This window comes from Cnephaeus nilssonii (genome assembly GCF_951640355.1).
Source record: "Cnephaeus nilssonii genome assembly, chromosome: 1".
Lineage (NCBI taxonomy): Eukaryota > Metazoa > Chordata > Mammalia > Chiroptera > Vespertilionidae > Cnephaeus > Cnephaeus nilssonii.
In genome coordinates this window covers 42,333,861-42,353,239 of record NC_137072.1, presented here as the reverse complement: position 1 = coordinate 42,353,239, position 19,379 = coordinate 42,333,861, and the positions used below count along the sequence as shown (strand labels likewise).

The 19,379-nt window shown below is 41.8% G+C and overlaps 1 protein-coding gene across 3 annotated transcripts in view; it reads right to left on the bottom strand.

Annotated features, from left to right (window-relative positions):
• Positions 1 to 324: 324 nt before the first annotated feature.
• ELOVL6 (ELOVL fatty acid elongase 6) overlaps positions 325 to 19,379 on the bottom strand; it is a 135,559-nt gene continuing 116,504 nt past the window's right edge. For all 3 annotated transcript variants that reach the window (XM_079774448.1, XM_079774447.1, XM_079774449.1), the window contains exons 4-5: positions 10,466 to 10,617; positions 325 to 3,321 (exon numbers count right to left, since the gene is read on the bottom strand). In XM_079774448.1, the coding sequence (XP_079630574.1) occupies positions 2,897 to 3,321; positions 10,466 to 10,617 (577 nt within the window). In that variant the 3' untranslated portion in view covers positions 325 to 2,896. The remainder of the gene's footprint in view (positions 3,322 to 10,465; positions 10,618 to 19,379) is intronic.

Genomic DNA, 19,379 nt, shown 5'->3' with positions numbered 1-19,379 from the left:
TTGATGCTCAGATCTAGTGTATCAAATTGCATGTACTCATATATGAAATGAAGAATTTTTTTTCAATGCAGGAATGTTTTCCCCATACTGTACATTAGAATGCAGTGAAAATCTTCAATAGAAAGAGAATCGACTGCGGCATAGTGAGGCAGCTGCAAAAACTTGCCTGCCCAAGTTTTTCTGGAATGTTAACTGGCAGCAGGGTTATCTATGTGGCAGTCAGTTCTCTGGTAGGCTTCAGATTTGCCATGGCTTCTGGTCCAGACTCCTAACTTGATATAGGTAAGCAGTCAAGCTGAGATGTTGAAAACATGGTACTGAACCTGTAATACCAGAGTTTTATTTTAATGTGCGTTTTTTCTCCTCCCATGATAGACATCAGAAAAGCTTTTAGAAATACTTAGCTAATTGGAAAACTATTAGCTATTCAACCTGTAAACAAAAATTCTAAATTTTCTCACAAGTGAACACAAGCGTGAACCTGCATCAAAATGAAAGTACTTGGAAGTCACTTAGTCTAGACTCACTTCCTTATTCTAACCTGCATTAAAGAATCAATGAGAAATCAATGGATCAAGTAATTAAATCAACCAGATGAGCTCTAACTGGTCCTTCAATTAAACTCAAGTCAGCTGTTATTTGACAGGTTCCTCATTTTCATTATTCTGGTTATTTTCAGTTATAAGGAAAAAAGCTTCTTGCACAATACCATGTATTTTCAAAGCTCAAAACAACATTATTTGCATCATAAAGATCTATTAGTTGTTACGGCAGGACCTATTTTTTCAGCTCCTGTCAGCTTTTGCCCTAGTAGTAATACATTCCTCCATCAATTGTTTCTCACCATGAACCAAGATCAAGACACCGTAGACTGTTCATGATAATTTAACACAGATGTAACAGCTTCCCTCCCTGCATACACACTGCTTCAACTTCGGTCTATCAGTTGTGACTTGTTTTGCATGGATTCTTTTGTTCATTGTTCAAACCATTCACACAGAATGGAATACAACTTTATTCTTTTAAATTCCACACATAAACGAGATGCTAAGAAAGCCCTTGTCATCTCTGACAGAGAAGCAGAGCAGCTCTGTTTCATGAATGACAGCACAATTAAAGCTAAAATAATATAAAAATAATTGGAAAAAAATTCCTTTGACTGTATACTCTCAAAGCAAGAAAGATAAACAACAGTTTCTTTTCTGCTAGCCAGAAAATGTGTGTCTATTCATTTGGGCTTTGAAGTTCAGTGTACTCCACATCTGTGTGCATACATGTGTGGCTAAACGTGTATAATCTATGCAGTGTAGCAGCCCCTAATTTTTTCAACTAGTTTGTCTAATCATTAAGCTACTTAACCAATTAGAATACTATTATATCACATTGAACAACTTACATAATTGCTTCTTTGAAATACTAGGAATGTTTACACATTTATTTGGCTTGTAGAGGACTGAAATATTACCAATAATATATTAACTAGCTTTTTTTTTCTTTTAAGAATATGGCTCTTAATAAATTGATTTTCTGAGTTCCAGAGCGAAAGTCCCTTTAAAAAAAAATTCTGAAGCGGACTTAAAGCAGGAAGAATGTCTTCTGATTTGGCCAAAAATATGACGTGTATGTTGTGTCATTTAAAATTTGAAGGATAAGTCTATAGGGGGCCCTTTGTTGTCAACTGTTCCAGCCAAACTTCCCATGAAGTGTTTGTTGAAGTATCTCCACTTGACCAGCAGAGGGCACTTTACACACCTCTGCATTGCATAGGGAGCAAATGCAGATGATGCAGAAACACAGTGTTCACTCAATATCAGGAAGAGCCCTGCAGATTTCTTTTTGAAATTCACAAAAATATAGAAAATATGGGCTGTGCCACAAGGTTTCACGTGGGGAGCTATGAGTATGGGTGAAGTCAAACAGGGAGAGAAATGCATCGTCGGCTCCCTTCTCCCGTTCCGTTCCCTTTCCCAGCTGAAGGACAGTTGCATCTTTTTACTCGTAGTACAGAAGCCATTTGCAAATCTTTTGGTTGGCTTTGATCTTTTCTATCCCATATTTACTCTTCTTTTAAAAAAGCTCGGGACACCTGAACCAAGGATAATGCTTCCTATCTCATTTAAGAGTGGAAATTACTGCTAAAACGATCAGAAATGCTCTGAGAGGGAGCGGCTCCTTTCGGCACTGAGCTGCATTGGGTCCAACCTCCCAGGAGGAGCCTGGGGAAAATGTCGACTCGGTAAACTCACTAGCCCGAGGCTGTGCTGTTAAGGGAAACACACCAGTTGAAATATACTTGTCTACATCCGTTTTCATCAGAGGTGATTAAGATATATTTTCTCATGGGGGCTACAGCTACTAACCTTTCTTAAAGAGGCTTTAATTTTCACAAAAGCATGAATGTTCTAGTATACACCCTGTGTCTCTTCCGTTTTTATTTATTCCGTTGGCTCCAGTTTAGTGTCAAAACGATGAGAAAGGACTGTGTGTGCATGTGCTCGCACAGTTTTCTAAAGTAAACTTCTTTCATCCTTTGAGAAATACAACCCTTTGTAAATACGTTCCATACAGTGTTTAACAGCCTTCGTTTGCCTGCTACTTCTCTCCGCCTCTGGCGCACTTTTGCTCTCCTTTGCCCTAAAGTTGACAGGTAAAGAGGGAATGGGGTCTCCTAGCAGCGGTCCTTTGAGATGGAGGTGCACTCAGTGAGTCCTCACCCAAAATGGATCATAAACTTACTGGGGCACATCAGCCTAATTATCCCTAAGCTGCCTTGGGTTTTGTGTTTGCTCATGTGTTTTGTTGTAGCTGCACCATGTGTGATTCCTTGTGCCATTTTCTTTTGTCTTATTATTTTTCTTGATGACCCTGAGCTATGGCTTCCTCCTCAGTTCCCGCACTATTCTGCCTTTGTGATTTTTCTCATCTTGCCGATGTAGGCCTCAAAGAAGAAGTGGCAGAAGAGCACAAGGTAGCTGAGGTACATGAGTGAGGACCAGAAGATGTTCTGAAAGTGAGAGTAACACTGGTCATGCTGCATCCAGTAGAAGACCAGGTAGTTAATGACACAGCCCATCAGCATCTGAGTGATCTGGGACAAGGTGATGAACATGGCAAACTTCCGGGAGACTCGGAAACCCGCCGCTCGCAAGGCATAGTAAGAGTACATCACGGCGTGCACGCTGTAGTTCATGGTCATGAACCAACCACCCCCGGCAACCATGTCCTTGTAGGAGTACCAAGAGTACAGGAGCACAGTGATGTGGTGGTACCAGTGCAGGAAGATCAGCTTCTGCTTCCTCAGAATGATGAATATTGTATCTCCTGGAAGACAAACGAGGGAAAGAGTGGACATGAGCCCCCGGACCATGGCATAACGACACTGTATATTTTGGCATGAAAAGTAGGTATCTTGAACTAGCCCTTGAGGGTGAGATGGACCGGGTGAGAATCCTGGACTGACATTTACTACCTCTGTGACCTTGGGCAAGTTATTTTTTCTCACCATTTTCCAGTTTCCTCAGGAGGATAATAACAGTAGCTTGGAATTGTCTGAGGATTACATAGGATTATCAACAGACCCTCTTAGCACATGGTAAGAGCTCAATAAATGTTACTTTCAGAAAGGTGTTTTGCACAAAATGTTACTAATTTTTGATCTGGAAGGGACATTTAGTAACGAGTTGCCATACATTTTAGGAAATATCACATGTGTCAGAGCAGTTATCAATCAAGAAAAACAGATTAGATTTGAGTGCCCAGCACAATGATCCTAGGCCTCTCTGGAGCAGTAAACTATTTTCCTTTGGTGCATGACAGAGACCCCTTACGAACACATCATTGTAAGCTTCCTGTAAAATGTGACAGCTTGACATATGGCAATTAGAAAAACAAAATTTGCCCTAGCTGGTTTGGCTCAGCGGATAAAGCTTCGGCCTGCGGACTAAAGGGTCCCGGTTTCGATTCCCAGTCAAGGACACATGCCCGGGTTGCAGGCTCGATCCCCAGTAGGGGGCATGCAGGAGACAGCCGATCAATGATTCTCTCTCATCATTGATGTTTCTATCTCTCTCTCCCTCTCCCTTCCTCTCTGAAGTCAATAAAACATATATATGTGAATATATATATATATATATATATACACACACACACACACACACACAAAATTTAAGCAAAAGGCAAATGCAGAAAAAGAGAATAAAGGTCACCTTCTACCTATTTGCTGAAGAGAGCAAGAGGAATGTTTTAGTAAACCAATGAATCAAGTGATGAAAACTCGAGGTTGATATACATTTTTATGGGATTAACTTTGAAATAGCTCTCCAGAGCTAGCAAAAATGTTACAAACATTATCCCCTTGAAGAAAAAGACCATTGTTTCTAAGGTAGAAAGTTTATATTACAAAAGCTAGAATTATGCTCAGACAGGTAGATGCTATATATCTGCAATGATTTTTTGAGAAGTCTAGGAATTCCGAAACATATACTGTGGAACACATGTAAAAATATAAAAAGAACAAATACACCCAATTCCATTAACAAGTACCAAAAGAAGGGAAGAGACATTGGAATGTGGGACAGAAAGAGGTTCATGCAGGGGAATGCTTTTCTCTTTCCTATCTCTATGGCTCCCAGATATGGTGAAAATCCACATCCTTCATACCTTTTGGTGAACTCAAACTTCTGTTTCTATAACAAGGAGAACTAGGCGGTCTCTTCTCATATTCTGAAATTTAATTAAGCACAAAGGGAAGTCCTATCCCTCATACTTCAAGGGTGCCCTAAAAGGTTTGGTACAAACGAATGCTGGACCTTGGGAAGGTGGCCATGGTTGGAATAATACAAGTGGTGCCCCATCCCGTTCAGCAGAAGATACTAGTTTATTTCCCTACTGAATTGTTAAACATTATTACTTCAAGTTTGCCTAGGACAAAAAAGTTGCCAGTTCCTGCATTTCTGAACCTGTTATAAAATTTTCTTTGAAGTCTTCTTCTCTCCTGTGAGATACCTGACATATTCTGCCTATAAATATCAGACAGGCTGACAATGATTGATGGTGGTGGTAACTCTCACTTGTATACCGAAGGGACAAAAGTAGTGTTAGGAGACTTGAGCCTACTTCTTAGTTTTAAATTGTGCTATTTTGTGTCTGTCAAAGATCTACTATTTCTATGTAATTACTACTCTGGGCCTCCCTTTCCTCTGTAGATGATCATGTAGACACAATAATTCCAGCCTATCTTTGTTCTCAGTGGAAAGCACGTAGAAGTCCACGGCATTGCATGCTGAAAACAAATGTAGTCCCACACAATATTCAAATGCATTGTAATAAGATTTACTTGCCATAAAGTAATAAGCATGTTATCCCTTTAAAGTCTTATAGATTTCATTTTAACTCTATCATTATTCATATTAACCTTTTGCACTCGGATGTCACTCTGTGTGTGGTTTGTCACAGACTGCTGTGCTTCTCTTGACAGAGTGTGACTCGACACGGTTAGCATTAGAATAAAGGAATCGAGAAAAAAGCAAGCGAGTGCAAAGGGTTAAAACTTGCCAATTTCATTGTGAGGAGGGTAGTAGGAGACAAAAGACAGTGACCATATTAGGATGGGTTACCAAGAATGGCAAGTGGAACCTATAGTTCTAGAATTGAAAATTGCTTTGCGTTCTTTCTGAGAGCAGGGGCAAGGTCTCAGGCTTGATCTGAGACACGCTAAGTGTTTCCATTTAATATGGGGTCATGGAGGTAAAGGACATGCATATTACGAGACCTTCAAAATAAAATTAATTTGAATTCATTCGAGAATTTGTTTCAGAACAGATAAGTAGGATGGCAGATGGGTAATGACGATGAGTATCTTTCAGTAATGGTCCTGGAGCACGTCAGGAGTACCACTCCAATCCATATCAGGGCTCCTGTCCCCAAGAAGGCCACTGACACAGAGTATGACAGTTTCCCTTGGCGAGGGGTAACTGGGGGGGGGGGGGGGCGGGTCCGGAAAGGCTCCCTGAGGTGTCCCATGGTTCTTTTGATATTGCAGCTAAAATTCAACAGTCATACCACTCTGGCAGATACCATCTCCCCCTCTCTGGGAAACCACATACTATCACATTTGATTTGTCACAAGCCATGATACTTACAGGCTTGCCAAAAGCTACAGTGTCCTAGAAATGCAAATTAAATATAGGGTCTCTGTATGTGATGTTGACCAACTAATCTTTCTCAGCCAAAGGCCCAGCTGGCATCATGGAAAGGATTTTGGCTAAGTATGAAGTATTTGAGATTTTTGACTCATTTCACTACAATCTCTTCACTACAATCTCTCTAACCTGCGGTTCAGCTGTTTTCAGTTAAGAGCCAACCTGCAGGCAGGGCATGGTGTTTCCACTCCGAAGTGTCCCCAGGGGGCGCACGGCCACCAGAGTCACTCTGTGTGTGGTTTGTCACAGACTGCTGTGCTTCTCTTGACAGAGGTAGCTGGAGCTCTGCTGAGTCAGAGTTTCAAAAACAAAGACAAGTTGAATGGAGCAAGGACCTAGACTCAGAGCAGATGTTTCCAAGTTTTAACGAAACCGAATCTCAGCAGGTTTTAGTATAATTCTGACAGCAGGCACTCCAGGATTTTGGCACACCAGGCAGGTGGTGGCTCTCTTCCCCTCGCTTGTTCTACGAGACTGTGACTCTGGTGGCCGTGCGCCCCCTGGGGACACTTCGGCGTGGAAACACCATGCCCTGCCTGCAGGTTGGCTCTTAACTGAAAACAGCTGAACCGAAGGTTAGAGAGATTGTAGTGAAATGAGTCAAAAATCCCAAATACTTCATACTTAGCCAAAATCCTTTCCATGATGCCAGCTGGGCCTTTGGCTGAGAAAGATTAGTTGGTCAACATCACATACAGAGACCCTATATTTAATTTGTATTTCTAGGACACTGTTGGCCGTGCTAGTTCACTGAGATGAGCTCACTGAGTTCTTCTGAAGCAGAGTGCCTGCTTTACTGGTAAGAGTTTAGCGAAGGGGGGACGGTGAGAAAGTGTTTAATGGGTAGAGAGTTGTAGATGATGATGAAAGTGTTGGGGGAGAAAGGATAGAGGTGATGAAGGTACAAGAGTGAAACTGTTCTTAATGCCGTGGCCCTGTACACTTAGAAGTGGTAAGTTGTATGCATTTTTTGCCACTGTAAAAAACAAAAGTTTAGTGAAAACTCCAAGCCGGTGTTTCTCAGTGGTTGAGCGTGGGCCTGTGAACCAGGAGGTTTGATTCCTGGTCAGGGCACATGCCAGGACTGCGGGCTCGATCCCCAGTAGGGGGCGTGTAAGAAGCAGCCAATCGATGATTCTCTCTCATCATTGATGTTTCTATCTCTCACGCTCTCTCCCTTCCTCCCTAAAATCAATAAAAAGATATTTTAAAAAAGGTTAATGAAAAGTGTAGGCATGCAAGTTTGGGGGGAATATAGAGTTTCAGTATTGAACATGGAAGAACTGTTCTTTTCCTCACAAGACCTTTTCTTTCTGGTGTGCATAAGGAAGTCCAGAATCTTAGAGTATTGAAAAAAATAGAACTTGGGACCTAAAAAATAAGAAAAGTTCAAATAATCCAAATGCATAAGTCTTTCTTAATTAAATGGTAGTGTCAAGGTCTTCCAAGAGCAAAAAACTGGGAAGGAATTTAACTTTCAAAACAAATATGTTCACTAACCAAGGGCTGGGCTGGTTACCTCCAGGACACTGCATTGGCCTGATTAGGGGATCTACTTGGACTCAGCACTTTACCTGGGGAAGGCCATTATCAAATGAGCTCCAAGATATTTGAAAGAAAATAAATCATATTTAAAAAAAGGTACTCAGACTATAAAAACCTCTGTGTGATGGATCTGAAAATACATGAAGAATTTGTGTCACTAACTAGCCTCATTAAAAAACGGTGTCAAGATTAGGATTTTATTTTCTTCAGCCCATTGTCAACACTTTAATCCCATATTTTAATGGTGAGAGGATGGACTGTTTGATAGCCAACCTACAAACTACTGTGGTAAGCGAGGATGCAACAGGAAAGGGCTTATCAAGCCGATGGCACAAGAGATGAGTCCCACTCTTTCTGGGTTCAAAAGGGAAGATCCCGTGTTCAATGGGAATGTCTGCACTGGGGAGCAGGGTATGGCCATCTTGGGGCTAGATTAAATTAAGACAGGTGGTTAATTAGCATCATTGGGATCAACACTCTTAAGACAGGGGATGGGAGCATGGGTACCTCTGAGGATACAGCAACAGTCCAGGAATCTTAACTTTGTCCACCATCCTCAAACTGTGATTTCAATTTGGAACAGAAGCCAGAGATCACAAGGGCTGAGAGCATAGGTCTACTCATGTCTTTGAGGGAAAGTGACTGTTATGGAGAGCGTGGAGTGGCTCGTCAGTAATTATTCCTTCAACAGGTAGAAGGGACTGTTTATTCCCAAGTCCCTCAAATCCAACGGGAGAAAACTCAAAACACAGGCAAGCTGCCCTTGCAGGGTAAAGACAATTCTAGAAACAAAGACTGAGGTTGCTCCTTTGCAAATTGAGGCTTAAGAGCCAGATGCATTGAGGCACCATTTCTGATTATTTTAAAAAATTGTTGTTGAGGGTAGTAAGTGTTAAATGTAAATGTGGTCAGAAATAGCACGGGGGTAGGGGTGGGGTGGGGGGTGGTGTTACACGTTTCATGCATTTACTGTATTCATACATCTGCATTCAGTTCTTTATCAAAACAGACAAAGGAATTAATAAGGATATTTATTATACAGCATAAATTAAGTCAGTAGGATGTTATATTAATAATGTATGAATTTATTTTAAAGAAAAACACCACAAAACCCTAGGGGTAAAGAAGACATGCTCACATTCTCAGACCAACTCCATTTTGAGACCACGTGATGGAACTCAGAAACTCTATGGCTCTAAGTAAAACAAAGAATCACTTAATATAGCTGCAGACTTTCGGGCACTGTCTGTAGCTTCAGGTTTGAAAAATACTTCTGTTCCCTAAGATTTCGCACCAATTCAAATATATAAAATAGCCTCCTGGGGCCTCGTTCATAAAATTCATATTATAAAGTTCTTTTTAGATAAAGTAGCCATTCCATTCTAGCCCCTATTAAATTCCTAACCTCTGGTTAGGCGCTTAATGTAAGTTTATTAAAGGAATGAATGTATACAAATGCACTCACTCTAAGGCTACATAGCCTCTGTGTGGGGGGCACACACAGCCATGATCTAGTTACCGTGGACTGTGTAGAGGCCCCATCTCTGTACCCCGGCCCCTTACTTAGGAAGGGTTTTCAGAAAAAGTGTTCTTGTGCTGCTCTTCCCTTCTCTTTGACCTGGGAAGGCAAAAGCAAACCAACAGTTCAAACCTATTGCCAGGTATTTGTAGGCAGCAGGTGCATCACACCCAGGGGAGAGTGAGTGGGTTGCTGGCACACATATCAGAGAGAGGCCTTTGGGAAAAGACACAGGGTCTGAACGAGGGCACCTCACAGAAAGACTGTTGATATCTTGTATTGTAGGTGGCTTATAATGAGATTACATTTCGTTTTGGGAAAAACGAAAGGGAGAGCACAATCTATAAATACATAAATATTTTTAACTTAATACATACAATTCTTAATTCCAGATTAAAAAAAATTAGGAGACCCAAAGGACGGCTGGGTGTTCCTTAAGATAGGTACCGGTTTGTGAGACAGTGGCCAGCACCGCTCATGGATGAACTCAGAGCTTATTGCCCGTGGATCCCTTCCTTGGGCAATAATGATATTATCCTGGGGAACTGTACCATGTCAAATCATTGCCACTTACTCTTTCACTGTTTCTGCTAACCTGTGACACACTTATATTGAAGCCCATTAATGAGTTGAAGGAAAAACCTTAGTAATCTACAAATATAACCGGTTATGTTTTTTTAAATTAGTTTCTAAAAGGTGAACTATATTCCTCTTCTTTAAGGCCTGTCTCTTTGATGATTAAAAACAACATCAGAAACCAACCCTTAGCATTTGTTAATGAGGACATGAGGCTACCCAAATGAATAGCTTAATTTCCTAGTCTGAATCCTAACTCCAGAAATGGAAGTATGCTTTGGCATGGGACTTGGAAATAGTCGTGTTGCTAAGTTGTCCTTATGTTTTAATATTAGCTAAGCTGCTGATGGGCCAGAGGGAAGGGGCTGTGTATATTTTATAGCCCCCTGGTGTGTATATACAGTAGTGCTTGGAAATCTGCATGTTCTATGTCAAGTATTTTGCTCTTCATACAATTATTTAAAAGGAGGGAGGGAGAAAAAGGTAGTGAAAGTGAGTCATTAATTGCAACTTTCCTGTAACCAACCAACCAGAACCTTTAAACTGTTTGTCTTTAAATAAATGTTGTGGATAGGTAGCATAAAGGGAGCGAGGAGGAGAAAATGGAAGGAGAGAAGACACTCACCCAGTTCAGGTGCTTTGCTTAGCACAAATGCATAAGCCCAGAATTTGCTGACAGGTCCATTGTAAAAACTCTGGTCACAAACTGACTGCTTCAGGCCTTTGGTCATCAAAATGTACACCATATAAGCACCAGTTCGAAGAGCACCGAATATACTTCATAAGTGAAAAGAGAAAAGAAACAACATTTAGGAAAATAATTTCACTTCTGACATTAACCATACTTGGAAGGCTGTTTGCCATTGGTCAAATAGGCATGAATGTACCATAATAATTTGTGTTTACCCAGAAGCGTCTTCTAATGTTCTGTGAACAAGAGTAATAAAAATTCTGAAGAGCATACATAAAACCACTTATTCTTCATAAGTGTTCCAAAAAGAGGTCATGGAAAAGGGGAATGGATCCAGGGCAGGATCTCATGAAGAGCTCTGGTGACGTCTATAGTTTAGCTTAAGAATCTTGGGGATGAGATAGGGTTGGCTGAGAACTCTTGGAAATTGTCTCAGTTCTGTCCTATGGCCCCCTGGCTCTATTCCTGGAATATCTCTTTTTATTTCTTTCAGCCAACTCTTCCTCTGCATTTGGACGGCCCAGGCCTCCTTGGCCTCCTGCAGCAGCTTGTAAACCACTGTCCTTGGTTCTGTCTTCCCACTGTCCCATCCATCTTTCTCACAGAAGCCAGAAGAAGTCTCCTTTAAGTCTTAGCTCTACTGCCATTTCCTCCAGGAAGCCCTCCAGGCTCCCTCCTCTGAGCTCCCCATAACCATGTACTAACACTGCTCAGGCACTCTCCTTCAATGCCCGGTCATGTGTTTGCCTCCACACAGACATGAGTGCTCAAAGACTGTGGAAAAAGTGAAAGTTTGTTGGTAAATAAATGGACAAATTTTTATCAAGGAACTGCTAAAGAAACAAAGGAGATGAGATGTGTTGAGCTCAGTGATGTAACCTGAAGTGTGAAAGGACTTGGCAACTGGAACCAGTGGCCTCCATTATGAATGGACCCTGTAGGCAAAGGTCTCAGCATGCAAACCACACACACGACTAAAGGGAAGCTGGCTGCCCATCTGGGGAGCTGTGCCTGCCCCCCCTTTTTCTGGCAGTATCCCTTTCTAGGTTCTAGAGGTCAGTTAGGAGGAAAACTAGTGACTAACTATTGAAATGAGTAGCAGCATCACCAAACTGAGAAATAGTTTTTGTTTGTCTTCAGAGGCACGATCTTTTGGTTAAAACATCTTAGAGTTGCTAGAGTCATTCCACTAGGCTACCCTGTCCGTAAACATGCGTTCACCACTAGAACTAAAGACCAACTCTGCACAGAACCAAGGCAATGGAGTTGATTCCCCAGGAACCATCTCTTAAGTGGGGAATTTGGGAAGCAGCTTCTCTAAAGACATACAGTCTACATTAAATGGAGTTACTCTTTCCAACATTTAAAAGGATTCTGCATGGAATTATTGCTGTCACCTTTTACTTGTAGATCCTATTTAGCCCTTCAAGTGGCTTCCCACTGCACTCAGAACGAAACCCCCAACTCCTTACCATGACCTACAACCTACAAGGCTCAATTGCCCCTCTCCACAGACGTTCCACCCTTACCTCTTGTGATTCTTTTTTCTGCTCACTGTGAGCCAAACATTCCAGCACTTTCAGACGCAATCAGTTTTCTATCTCAGGATTTTGTATACATTTCCTCTTCTGGGAGAGCTTTTCTCCCATGTTTACCCTGCTGCTGTCTCTTTCTCACTTCCTTATCTCAAAGAAATGCCCCCTCCTAACAGAATGACCTGAGTTTTTTCAGTCAATTTACTGTCCTAATTATGAGTGGGGAGTTGAATTTCATTGGTCAAGTCAGGTAGGTAATGGAGATGTTTCTGTCTTATCTGAATTCGTTATATGTTTCATCTTTACCTTGCCAGATAATAGCTAATTTTTAATATGAAGTCACCTGATTAAGGTCATTACCATATTGGACACTTGGAAGGTAATATGAAAATATGAATGTGGCATCTCCACTGAGCAAATGTAACTGGCATGGTTGGTTGATTCCCTATTCAAGAGCCAAGTCCTTTCATCCTTCTCCATATTAAAGGAATCCTGATTTAGTTCAGGTTCTCCCAAGGAAGTTGACCTCATCCTCTATTTGGGACTAAGTATTAATTGCCTAGGCAAGTTTTAGTAATCCAATTTCCCTTACCAATAATTTGTAAGGTATGCACTGACCCAATTCTAGCCAATGCGATGTGGGAGAGAGCTGCTTAGGTCTTTTGGGAAAGCTTTCCTTACTCTTTACCACGTGTTACCTGGAAGTGAAGCAGCTATCTTGCAACCATGAGGGAGCTACCTTGAGAACGAAGCTAACTCAGAGGGGATGGCAAAGTAGTCCTTCCAGGTGTGACTCTGCTGCTCAATTAATCATTCAGTGACCCTATCTCAAGACTTCTAGTTTTTGAGATAAAGCTTCCTTATTGTGTAAGCCATGTGGAGTTTTGCTTTCTCCTACTTGCAGCCCAAAGCACCCCAGCAGACACATTGCACACGATTGGATGTTCGGTAGACTTTTGAACACTAGTTAACATTTTGTGGCTACAAAATGCACCTAGTCATAGATACTGCTGGTGAAGTACTTACTACATCAATTGTCTGCTTTTCATAGGCTGGTGGGAGATATGTCAATGACTTTTGTACACACCAAAAACAAAGAAACACACAAATGACACACTTTGAACGTGTATCAATCTCTGCACATTAGCCCCAGATTTTTGGGAACCATCAGCACATTTTACAGAGCAGGTCTCTCCCCACTGACTGCAGCCCAACATTCCCAGTGAGCAGAGCCCTTCTTCTACTATATTTTTCTGCTACCTGTGTGCTTCACCCATGATCAGAGTAGATCCAAGGAAAGTACCTTTGGAATAATTACTATCTTTTCATCTTCCTGGGAACCAAAATCACTGTAGTGTAACCACACTCAATTTCTTAAATATCAGCATAGTTTAACTTATTCTTTCAGTCATTAAAGTTTTATTGACACTGTCCTAGATGCTGGGGTGACAAGAATCAACAAGCTAATTCTGCTGCCGAAGGTAGTAGTGGCCCTGGGAGATGTCAGAGGAAGTGGCATTTGAGTTATGGACAAATATTTCTTCAAGCGTGAGGGTTAGGGTGTGAGAAGGTCACTTCAGAGGATTTTAGACTTGAAAGTTTAGACACATGGTGACCCCCAGTGTTGCTGACAACAAGAATATAGCACATGTCATTGTCCCAGATCTGGCCGTAAGCCTCACTCCCTCGACTCTGAACAATAAGGCTGACTCAGAACAGAGGACAGTGCATTTCTCAGGGACACTGTCGGTGCCAGCCATCGGGCTTATGTGTCTGTGGGCAAAGCCGCTTTGTTGGGATGTGACAATGCTACCGCAGGGAGCCATCGGGGAGCTGCGTGGCCCATGAGATGATTGTTAGTTGTGGGAAGCCAGTAGCTCTGCCCCTGGCACATCTCAGCCACTAGACACTGCGGAACCATGTGGCTTTTTATTAAAACTGCGCTCAGGGCCCTTAGACTGTGATACTTCACCAAAATGTACTTTAAGGGAGGTGATGTTTTTTCCCCCCTAAGTTGCATCATCTTGTGAGATTCTGTGATGCAAGAGGCAAATAGGCAGCGTGTGTCCTGCTACCCCCAGTCCTTATATACTCATGTCAGATACTCATGGCTAATGAGGCTTGACACTCCTCCTGGCCACGCCTGGACATAGCATCAAAGATTTCAGCCACTTGAGGCCACTACCAATAGATTAGAGTTGCAAATCCCAATCACAGTGCTCTCACTTACTAGTCTCATGACAGGGCGCATTACTTAACCTCTCTTAGTCTTTCTTCATTTGAGATGATAATCATATCTAACTTGCAAATTACTTCTATAAATTTTATAACAATATAGGTAGGGGAAAAAAGACAATATAGGCAGGTATTTAATTAGCATAGAGTCTCTGATATGTAAGTGCTGAATATTAGTTTGCATTAATTATTATTTAATTTCTATTTATTGTTATTATTGGTGTTTTACTTGATTTATCTTTCATTGTTAAAAATCACATACTTCATCTCCACGTGTCAGGTAGGAGAGGTGAAAGCTAATTAAAAGCCTAGGAAACCGATACACAGGGAATTTGATTTGAATTGATGATTATCCATGTTATTAAGTATTTTATTGTTAGGTATTTTATTTCATGAGCCAATTTTTCACAAAATAAGTGTCAGCTACCAAGTTGACAATATGATATGAAATGAGCATTTTTCCATAGAATGTCTTGAAGGGGAGACTGTGGGTATAGAAAAGCATCAGGTGACATTTATCTTTTGATCAGATGGTAAAGATTATTCCAAATCTAGGGCCTTCAAGAGGCTGAGAGACTGGGCCATTGTGTTTAACGGGGGCAGATGATTACCACATCACATGCCTTCCCCCGCTGTAGGGTCATACCGGCAGCCTTTGTTTGATTTTAGGTGGGTTTTTTTTGGTTTTTTTTGGGGGGGGGAAGGGAATATATCTTTTTTCTTGTCAGAGACCAGATGATAACAGCTAATTAAATAGGAGAGGGCCCAGTAGAGAAATAAGTGGATGTGTCTGCTCCCCTTCAGCTATGTTAGGCACCTGCAGTAAGGCGATCTGGGGTAAACCACAGGCCTGGTTAGCTGAGCTGCTGCTTCTCAAACGAATGTTCTGGATTCCCAGTCCAGAGGAAGCCTGTTTATTCATCAATAGCTATTTGCCACGGCATGTATGCACCCAAGGAGGCACCAAGAAAGCTCGTTGGACTGTTAGCTGAGATCCTCAGAGGCGGGGGAGGGACCCTTCTCATTTGTACTATGTGCATTTCTGCATTGACTATTTTAAAGCAAGCATATATTAATTCGGTTGACAATTTAAAATTGACATATTTTTAATAGGCAACCAGCTACAATGGCTACAACTGAGTTAACAATTGCAACGACACCTGCAAGGCTTCACCACACTGGCACTGGGCCTGGTGAAAAGACACAGTCATTTCCCGAATCAACACCTATGTCCTCCACATCCACAGTGTCAGAGACTGTGGTGCTCAGCGGGCAGGGAGAGGGTCTCTACAGCAGATCGCAGGAGACAAGAAACACGTAAAGAAACAGGTAGGTGTCTGACGTTAACCAAGTTCAAACTCTGACACAAGCCATTTGTGGTGCTGACACAACACTGGGACTCTGTGTGGTTGGAGTCACCTTTGGATACCTCGTGTGCTCCGTAAGTAGATGTTGGGATGTCCATGTAAAAGTTTGGAAAACAAGTTCTCATTTTCAGGTTGTATTTGTTTTTTTCTTTTACGGGGTTTTGGTTATTTCCCCCCTCTATAACTGCTGGGGATCTATCTGAAGAAGTGTGAGAGACATGGCTAACTTTCTTTCAAACCCAGGCTCTCACCATGAGGTCGGACCATTTATCAACTTGAGAAAAGAAGTGACTCTGTATGCTAGATTTCCAATTTTAATGCCATTTGGAAGTCAAAGCAGAATATCTCAGTAATGACTATAAGCATTCCAGAATTCTGCCGTGGGAAGAGTCTTAGGTATAATACTTCCAATTACTTCAATACGAACATCAGTAGTTGGTAACATTACATTTTTATTGTTTCCTTACTGACCTTCAATTAAAATGCAAGGTATTTAGAAATTAAAATAAGGCTTCTGAAGGATTTTTTATGTGAAGTATCAACCACCCTCCGAGCCCACCACTCTGCTCACTCAATAACCAAATGGGCAATTAATTATTTCTAGGACTGGACAATGAAATGTTTTATTATACTAATCCTATGTAATAAAAGCCTAATATACAAATCAACTGAATGGTGGAATGACCAGTCAGCAGGACCAGCATGCAGGTGGTGCCAGGCCAGCCAAGGTGGGTGCCAGCGGACAGAGGGAGGGGACGGCAATCGGGGGTGGGGGTGGGGTGGGAGGTGGCGGTAACCCACTGCGGTGGAGGGGCGATGGGGCGTGTGGCACCATCCCCCAATCAGCCCGCCAGTCTCCTCCTGCAGAGGGAGGCCACTGGCAGCAGTGGCGGGGCGATGGGGGTGGGGCCAGAGCTGCCCCCTCGTGGTCAGTGTGCTCTCACAGGGATGTCCGCAGGGAGCGGGCCTAAACTGTCAGTCAGATATCGCCAGAGGGCTCCCAGATTGCAAGAGGGCGCAGGCCAGGCTGAGGGACCCCCGAGTGCACGAATTTTTGTGCACTGGGCCTCTAGTCTATATAATAAAAGCCTAAGCAACTGTTAAGGTGGAACGACCAGAATGACCAGTTGCTATGATGTGCCCTGACTACCAGGGGGCAGACGCTCAATGCAGGAGCTGCCCCCTGGTGGTCAGTGAGTTCCCACAGGGGGAGTGCCACTCAGCCAGCAGCTGGGCTCATGGCTGGCAAGCACAGTGGCGGTGGCAGGAGCCTCTCCCACCTCTGTGGCAGTGCTAAGGAGCAGTGAGCAGTAAGGAGCGAGGGCTCCCTGACTGTGAGAGGGTGCAGGTTGGGCTGAGGGACACTCCCCCTTCCCCAAGTGCACGAATTTTGCGCACCTGGCCTCTAGTATCCTATAATCAGAAAAAGAATTTAAAAAGGTGTGATATTTTTTTCAGTTGTCAAAACATGGCAATAGCTGGTCCAATAGTAGCAACTCTTTATAAACATAGGAGAGGTCATAATAGGAGAGATCACTGATTTTCCTGAAAACAAAACACATTGTCATTTGTCTTAGACTAACATTTTCCAGAGGAGGAAGAATAGTAATGCTCCCAGAACAGGTTAAACAAATTAACAACAACCAAAAAACTCACTGGGATGCCTCTAGACTGGGGTGGTGAGGCAGGATTACAGTGTTTTCGATACTGAGCAATTGCATCTCCATGTCAGGATCATGTCTCTGTAAACACAGTGTGACCCAACTTCTGAAACCTTTCCACGCCTGATGACAGGTATCCTCCACAGGCAATGTCTATTTTAGTCTGGTCTAGTATTTAGCTTTTGCTAAAAACACATCTTTTAATAATAGTGTGGATTTTTTTTTGGTCCTTATATCAGCAGTTAAATGGGGCTATACATTGTAGTCTCTTGATAATTTACTTCCTCTGTGCCTCCACTAACAATTCAGAGAGCCCAATTTCACTCTTCACTGAATGATCATGTCTAGGTTTGATTCAGTTATATTGACTGGAATCTTTAAGTGGATATCTCCACTTGAAATTTTAAATGTCTCCCAAACACCTTGTGGTTCAAGACACATGAGGCTAAAATGGCATATTATATATATATCAAAATTTAAAATACATCCTTTGACCCTACGTTGCTGGAAATATAACATACCCTTTGGATATACTTGCAAAAGTATACCAAATTGTATGCTTTGTAATATGTAAAAGATGGTTAGCACATAATATAAAAGTCCACTGACAGCCCTGGCCGGGCAGCTGAGTTGTTTAGAGCATCATCCCACACCAAGGTCATGGGTTTGATCTCCCGGCAGGGCACACGCAAGAATCAGCCAATGAACGCAAAAATACACGGAACAGCACATCCATGTTTCTCTCTTCTGTCCCCTTCTCTCTCAAATCAATCAATAAATTTTTTACAAGAAAAAAAAAAAAGTCCACGGACATGAGAATGGTTAAGTAAATTACAATAAACACAATATAGTTAGGTATAAAACGTGCTGCTTTAGGGTGCTGACATAGGAGAGCTCCGAGATACATGATGATAAAGTGAAAAATCTAAGGTGCAGGACCATTCTGTATGGTATGATCCAATTTGGGTAACTTTTTAAAAATATATATTTTATTGATTTTTTTTCAGAGAGGAAGAGAGAGGGATAGAGAGTTAGAAACATCAATGAGAGAGAAACATCGATCAGCTGCCTCCTGCACACCCCCTACTGAGGATGTGCCCACAACCAACGTACATGCCCTTGACCGGAATCGAACCTGGGACCCTTCAGTCTGCAGGCTGACACTCTATCCACTGAGCCAAACCGGCTAGGCCAATTTGTGTAACATTTTAAAAAGGTGATGTATGTATGTACTGATAGTTATAAAATACTTATGGAGGAAAACCCTTTAAACTGTTAACAATTATACCTATTAGAATTTTGTTTTACAATACCCATGTATTGCTTTTTTTTCAGAAGCCATAGGAAACCTAATTTTAAATGATCATTTCTAATATTTGTAATTGGGTAATCCTTAGAATTTTTTTTAGTAATAAAAGAATGACATATTAAAGGCCTGAATGCTATGTAGATAGTAAATAACTCTTTTGCTTCTAAGAGATGAGAAATGTTAGATGAATGAAGCTTTAGTCTACAGGGGGATCAGAGAGCCAAAAAAAAAAAACTATGAAAAAGAACAGAAATAAAAACAGATACATGGAAAGATAGCAATGGACTGAGTAAGAAAGCTGAACCTAAATTAGAATGAGCAAAGGAGGGTAGTTAAGACCTCTTTGGAGAAATATCACTTAAGCCCCGAGGTATGGAGTAGCTTCCACCATATTTCTTGCGATGGAATCTGTTACATACTAGCACATATACAGGCAGGCCTCAGAGGCATGGCTGGTTCTGTTCCAAACCACCACAGTAAAGAGAGTTTTACAATAAAGTGAGTTGTAATCATTGTGCTGGTGGAGGGTCTCGCCCTCAATTTGTAAAAAACCGCAACATCTGTGAAGCTCAGTAAAACGAACCACAATAAAATGAGGTATCCCTGTAATGAGATTCATGAACTTCTAATCAATGCTACATGTTGCAGTGTGGAGTGTGTCAGAGCTGAAGGCTTCGTGGAAGAAGCTGTGAGCAAAGTCTTGCAGCACAGAGAAGCGATCTTACGTAGCAGATGATGTGG